At 44.1% G+C, this 7,638-nt stretch overlaps 1 protein-coding gene across 1 annotated transcript in view; it reads left to right on the top strand.

Annotated features, from left to right (window-relative positions):
• The window catches only part of ablim2 (actin binding LIM protein family, member 2), a 92,312-nt gene extending 84,674 nt beyond the window's left edge, over positions 1-7,638 (top strand). The window contains exon 24 of the mRNA XM_083789276.1: positions 4,025-7,638. Within this exon, the coding sequence (XP_083645402.1) occupies positions 4,025-4,138 (114 nt within the window). The 3' untranslated portion in view covers positions 4,139-7,638. The remainder of the gene's footprint in view (positions 1-4,024) is intronic.

Raw genomic sequence — 7,638 nt, forward strand, 5'->3', positions numbered from 1 at the left:
AGTATACACAAACCTATAATCTATATAGGCTATTATGCCAATGTCTCCTGATCAAGGACGTGTATCGACATGAGCTTTTCATAGGGTCCGTTAAAACCATTATGATGCTGTTAGTCTACAGAAACTCCCCCCTGTCAGGTGTAAAGGAGCAACTTGGACACTCGTGCATGAAGGAAGCATGAGTTCAAGTCCGTTGCTTTCCCCTTGTCCCCCCATATATGGGGACTAGGTTGGTGGAGGGTGTGTAGAGCCCAGGATCACATTAGATGATTGACACAGGGGTGAAAAATGGGTTACAAAATTGTGGGATAAAAAATATAATAATAAAAAAAAAAAAATGCAGTGCCATAACTATTAGTTTAAGAAAAAAGACAAGCAGTTTGCACTCTTCAAGAGTTGATCTAACACTGGATTATTATTTTTTCAATCCGGCCCTGTGTAAAACTAAATTGAAATCTATTCAAAAGTCAAAAAGAAGAAAGAAGAATATTTGCTGTGAAAATCAACGCTAGGCGGTAGATGGCGGTTCCAGTTTCCCGGTAGCCTGTTTGACCCGGACGAGAGCTCTGCTCCGATTGGTCAGGCCTGCTGAATGATAGAACGATACCGTCCCCCTCCTCTCCGTAACATGAATCAAGCAAAGTGTGTCAGTCAGTGGCACCGAAGCTTCACCTGTGTGTGTGTGTGTGTGTGTGTGTGTGTGTGTGTGTGTGTGTGTGTGTGTGTGTGTGTGTGTGTGTGTGTGTGTGTGTGTGTGTGTGTGTGTGTGTGTGTGTGTGTGTGTGTGTGTGTGTGTGTGTGTGTGTGTGTGTGTGTGCGCGTGCGCGTGTGCGTGTTTTCTGGCTCCTCGCATCGGTCTCCTCCGCTCACCACAGTCTGAATTACGAGGTGCTGATACAGACCCTTCCCCTCTCTGCATCCGCACTCCAGTGTGTGTGTGTGTGTGTGTGTGTGTGCGCATGCGAGCATATAGGTCATACTTCTGGTATGATATAGTGCTCCGGTTGTCACTCGACACGCATGTCATCGTCCCCCGAGGCGCGCGTCCTCCGCAGCCAGTAAAAACCATATCTCTCCACGGGGGCGATTTCAGCAGTTTCTCAGCCATCTGTGTTATTATTTCGAACGGCTGACGCCTTTAGCGTAGTACCGCCGTGTACGGCGACGCTATGCGAGGGTGTTCCGTTGACGACATCCATTGTGCAACCACCCCCCCCCCTCCTCTCACACACACACACACACACACACACACAACCGAGAGTTTTATATACCAAACCTAACCCCTTTAACCTATTAATTAATACATAAATGATGTCTTCTAAAACCTATGTTGCTGTATCAGTGGTGCTTTCACGTCAAGGACGAAGGACCCCCAAAATAATATGTATTTGGTTGCGCACCCCCACCAAGATGTACCCACAAGACTTTTCAAAGATAGCAGATGAAATAGCAGATCTATAAGCTCACAGCACGGCAAGAGGTGACGTGCGTGACGAGCTTGTATATCTGATACAGTATGTTTGAACAGACAAAGTATAACATGGTTAAAATGTCTTCCATCTCTGCCAGGACATTTGTGTGTTTCGAAGAATAGAGAAGTCTCAAACAATAAAGCTTCATGATTTGATTTTGATTTGATATATAGTATTGGATCAACCATTACGCTGGTGCCAATATAAACCACTTAACCCATTTTGACCTAAAAATGTCTGTTTGAAAATGACAGTTTTCTGAAAAAGCTATGTTTCTATGTCAGTCGTTCTTTGATTTTTCAAAAATAGCAGACCTACAAGCTCATATCGCGCCACTCGGTGGCGCGATATGAGCTTGTAGGTCTGCTATTTTTCAATAGCTAAAGCATAACATAATGCATAAACACCAAAAGGGGTTCCCGCCCAAAATGGGTTAAGTCTTCCTGGGGTTGCACATGAAAACACATACAGTACATAAACAGCTGTAAATACCAAGAAAAAGATCTTTCAACACAATAAATAATCAATCAATCAACACAAAGGAAAGCCTGCGGGGACCCACAGGGGAACGGCGTGGCTCCAATGAGCCGTCCATGACATTAACTCTTTCTGACAGAGTGTGTTGGCAGTCTGTGTTGTAATGTGTGTTGTTGTCGTTGCAATTCTAACACTTGCTGTAGGTGTAGCCTATGTGTCCGTGACATATTTGCCCTAGGGACAATACATGCTATCCTATATCATATGCAGTCCTATTCTCTCCATTTCTCAATAATTTACTTGGCACTACATCTCTTTTTTTTTTCTTTTTTTTTTAAATCAAGCCACTTTGTTGAGTTATTATTGTTATAAAACATACATAAACAAATGAATAATATTTTATACTTGGATCGGCTATTTTCTTTTATTACTTTAACGTCGGTACTTTCAGTCATTTTGATGCCAAAGCCGTGAGTATTTCTACATTGTGATATTGCTACTTTTACTTACAGTATTATTTTTTTTAGCACTGGGTGCATGTATACAGTACAGTCTGGGCACATGATCACACATAACCTCACTGTGGTATGCAGTGGTAGAAAGTAACTAAGTACATTTACTGACAATAAGTAGTAGTGTATTCAAGTACAAAGCCCCAGCGCTCGCCCAGCAGTCTGCCGTCAACGAGGCAGACGCCTCGCCCTTTAGAGCGAGGTCGCTTCTCGCCCTCAGGCGTCTTACTGGTACATTTGAAAACCTTGCGAAATGAGACATTCTGCATGATGAGTACTTTTACTTTTGGTATTTTAAGTACATTTTGATACCAATTTACAATTTAGGCATTTAGCAGACGCTCTTAATCCAGAGCGACTTACATTAAGCAGGAACAAAAAGCATGGGAATACATCACAAAAAAGCATTTATCATGAAACATGCGTAAGCTAAGAAAGTAACAGTGGAATATCTATATTATGAGACTATACATATAAACTATATATCTATACTACTATGCTATACATATGTACTATGGCGTGCTATGACTATATACAATGTACTTTTGTACTTTTACTCATTGCAGTATTGATATTCTTTTACTTAAAGTAAAACAATGTAGTACTTTTTCCACCACTGCCCGCTGGAACGGCGTCCGGATCGCTTTACGGAAACCAGGTGATTGGCGTTGAGGCAAAAATGACAGCCCGCGTTTGATTTGTGATCGATATCGGGCCACGAAAAAAGAAAAGCTCTATCTTTCCCTTTGCTCCTAAATCAATGCCATCCGTGTTTTTTGGGGGCTTCCATAGAGTTTATTTCCTGACATTTACGCTGAGTGTTTGTAACGTGAGCCAAGAAGCCAGGGGTTGGCGTTGGTTGGAAGGGGGTTGGACGGGGGGCTCTTGTTTGGAGAATGTTCTGAGGCGTAGGATTGGATTTGGTGTGCCGTTTTCAGACGCACGTTGGAAGGCAATGAAAAGGACGGGCTTCTCTCCGCGCGGTGCGTTGATCCAAACGAGCGCCGCGGTGGTATTCCGAGCCGCTCTTTGGCAGTGGTGTAAAGTAACTACGTGCATTTACTTAAGTAGTGTACTTAAGTACAATTTTGAGGTGTTGTTTCTACTTTACTTGAGTATTTCCAATTTCCAATAATTTTACTTCTACTCCACTACATCTCGGGATGCAGATATTGTACTTTTACTACGTTTATCATTTATTTGAAAACTTCAGTTACTAGTTACAACTAGGACATTTGGATTATTATTACAAAACATACATTAACCACTTCAGCCCTAGATTTTTGGCCATTTGAAAATAGCCGATCTACAAGCTCGCAATGTGACGCATTCAAGATTTTTTATACATTTGAAAACATGAAACGGAGCATGCATAACGAGTAAAAAATAATAATAATTGTACTTCAAGTACGTTTTGACACAAATACATTTGTACTTTTTGAACTTGTAACAGAGTCTACATTTCGGTATTGATACTCTTGCGTAAATAAGTGAGTATAAGTGAGTATTTTTCTCACCACTGACCCTATCTCCATTTCTCTTCCTTCTTGTGTCCCCGTACAGAGACATCTGTCTCCTGAGGACTTCATGCAGGTGTTCGGGGTGACCCTGGATCAGTTTGAGCGCATGGCGCTCTGGAAGAAGAACGACATGAAGAAGAAAGCACGCCTTTTCTAAAAATATATATACAAAAGAAAGGAAGGAAAGGAAACCCACAAAGTGAAAACGCCCGAGCGACAAACAAACAAACAAACAACCAACCAACCAACGTCCGTCCTTCAAACCTGGAGGAGGGAGCACAGAGAAACGGAAGAAAATATTTAAAAAAAAACACACACACACACACACACACATACATAATTATATACACATACACAACACATACAACGCACAACAATAACCCACACCTATACAGTATAAACAATATATGCACCGTCATAAACTACTTTACCGCGACATTGCGCCGTTCCGCCGTTCTGCCCGGAAAGAAGGAAGGGAGTGAGGAGACGCTCTGCGTGGGGTGAGGGGGGGGGGGGGGGTTGACCCCCCCTCTCAGACCTGGGGGGGGGGGGGGGGGGGGGGGTTGACGCCCCCCTCCCAGACCTGGGCCTGTCAGGAGTCAGGACACCCTAGATGTATTTCTTTTTATTATATATTTTTTCCTTTTGTGATGCGACATGGTGTGAATGTTAACTGATGAAAACCTTTGCGGGGTGGGGGGGTAGAGGGGCCGCATTTGCATGGCCTGAGTCAGCGCTCCTCTCCTCCCCTCCACACACACACACACACACACACCCCTCAGCCTTCATCTCAAACTCTCAATATCTTATCGCACCTTCCAGCAAAGCGAAAACGTCGTTTTCTATGTCTCTCTGTGACTGTTTCTTATCTTAGCGTTTTATTTTCGGTCGGCCGGATTCATACGCTATAAGGCCGTGGACACGCTGAAACCGTTAGCGATTCGTCACTAGCCGCGCATCGTCATTGCTACATTTCTGCGTCGTTCTAACCCATTCCGGATTGGTCCCGGTGGTGCCATGATGAGTCCACGCTCCAAAATAGAACCGTGCTCTGAAAGACGCGCCAACAGGTTCTGTAACCCCGTGCTTCTCAACCAGCGGTCCGGGGAGCACCACAGTGGTCCTTGAGGGGGTTCCAGGTGGTCCCCAGCTAAAAGATGGAGAGTTGCTGACCAAATGGACCCTTAAGCCAAATGGATTGTTACGGGTCCATTTGGTTTCATTTTACGCTCTCAAGAGTTTTTGTTAAATATCTGCATTAGTACATTTACAAGACGTCTACACATTTAGAGAACGTAGAAGAATTGTTATATTGATCAACGTTTGCCTGTTATCTCTCCTACGGTTCCAACATCAATACAGCATGGAATTGTGGACCAAAACGTATCCAACGACAACAACATAATACGTTTTGCGTCTGAGAGGCAAGATCTCATCAAATGGTGGTCCGTGGCTCAAATGCCGAATAAATAATGGACCTTGAAAGGTTGAAAACCACGGTTTTAAACTGCTTGCTTGTGTCGCAGGCTTTAGTCGTACGACAGTGTTGCGCGGCCAATCAAGCCAATCTACTGGTAGATCTGCACCATCGTACAGATAAGTACATGGAGCCTTTGGGCAGTGCCACACTCCCCCACACCCCACTTCGCCCAACGGTTGTTGTCCATCTTCACGCGGGTGCTTTTCGTCAGCTCGTTTAGCACCTCCGCGGGTTCATCGTTCTCTCACTCGCTCCTTGTCTGGTCGTTCCGGCATCCTTCTGCATCTACCGGCTGGCAGTGTTGATTTTTGACAGAAACTTTGTTTGTTTTTTTTGTTTTAGTCATAGTCTTTTGAATACAATTCCATTCACATTTTAGTCATCTGAAAAGGTTTAGTTTTAGTCAACTAAATATCATGAGATTATAGTTGACTAAACCTAATCAATTGTAAATTGTAAAAAAGAAAAAAAAGAAAGAAAGAAAAACGTATTTTGGCGTGCCTTGACGGCATCTTAATGGCTGCTTTTACACTTGGTTGCATGCTGGAAATTTGCAGATTTTTTTTTCACTTTTTTCACCATATTTTCAGTGGATAAAATCAACACTGCCGGATAGCGTTTGTTTTGTGCCAACCCTCCAGCTCTATCTAGAAGCCTTGTTATTGTTATAAATGATATATTCTTTGGGACTGGTGACACTGTTATGCTAGCGTGTCGAGGCCAAAGACGGAGGGGATGGAAACCACCGTTTCGGGGGGGGGGGGGGGGGGGGGGGGGCTTTTCACTGCAACCTTTTCCTTCAAAACTATTTGTCAGAGCACCTTACGATATATCTGCAGTGTGCAGAGAAAGTGCAGAGAAACCTGTGAGATTGGAACGACTTCCGAGTTAGTTTGGATACGTGTGTCCTGATACGGTATGTTGAGCGTGGCCCTTTGTCTTACATGAGCCCCTAGCTCTGGCAAAGGACCACCTGGAGGGTGGTGCGGGTTAAAGGGCCTACGGAGAGACGTGGACAAGCGGGGCCCCCTAGTGTTGACCAACGGCATAGCGAGACAAAAGGAGAGCTTTCAGGGGTGTCTATACAACATTGGCCACATCGCCCCCGGAGTGACATACGTTCACATCAACAGAAAATGAAAATAAAAATACACACAAAAAAAAGGACAGATTATTTTTATAAGCTATTTTTGACTTCTGGAAGGATCAAAGATGTGGCTGAGAGAATGGTGTTTTTGGTTTTTGTTTTTATGTCACGTGATCGAAGTCGAGGGCCATGTTGATCTCGTTAACGCACCATATTCACTCATACACACACCTGCCGCAGCATTTAAGCTAAAAGCCTGATTCATGCTTTGTCGTATGGCGGCAGCGCGCGCCAAAAAATAGCCGATCTACAAGCTCGCAATGTGTCACATCGTTGTGAGCTTGAAGATCGTCTGTTTCCGGCGCACGACAGAACTGACTTACGACAGAACCAAGCATCACATGTGAGGTCTTCGCTCGATTTTAAAAACTATAGATACTATAACTGTGCTATAACTTCTCGGATAGAGATTTAACTCTTTATATTTCATGTTTGTAAGCGAACGTCGCATTAAAGGTCCTTTCAGGTGCGCAGCGAGTGACGCGCCTATAGAAACTCATTTTCAATGAGAGGTGTGCGTTTATTTCCAACGCGCAGAGAAGTTGAGGGGCGACAAGTTAACGCAAGCATTTTTCTGTGGGCGCAGTCCTGTGAAATTGTCGTTTCGTGCACGCTCCCGCGGCCGACTAGACCTGGATTCTGTTGGGCTTTCTTTTACGCTACGCGTCCCGCGCCCCTCGTGAGCAGACCTGTCGCTGATCTAGGCCACAACGTCTGCATCACAAGCTCCCGGTCTGGAAAAAATGATCTCGCCCCTCCTGGAGAAAGGACCTTAAAGCTGCACACAACCTAGACGGGGATGGGGGGGAATAATACACGGGCTTCGCTTCTTTTACGGACTGCAAAACAGACTTGCCAACTAACATGAATTGTATGTGAACATATTACACGACATATAGCAAATAATATTTGTCTCCGAGGTTTGCTATACATAACGAGCCACGGTGTAAAAAGAAAATGCTGTTTGTGCATGGGAATGGAAGACTGGGATTTTATCCGACAAACCTCCCAGAATAGAAATGTCTGAAAA

This window comes from Protomyctophum parallelum (genome assembly GCF_964188405.1).
Source record: "Protomyctophum parallelum genome assembly, chromosome: 18".
Classification (NCBI taxonomy): Eukaryota; Metazoa; Chordata; class Actinopteri; order Myctophiformes; family Myctophidae; genus Protomyctophum; species Protomyctophum parallelum.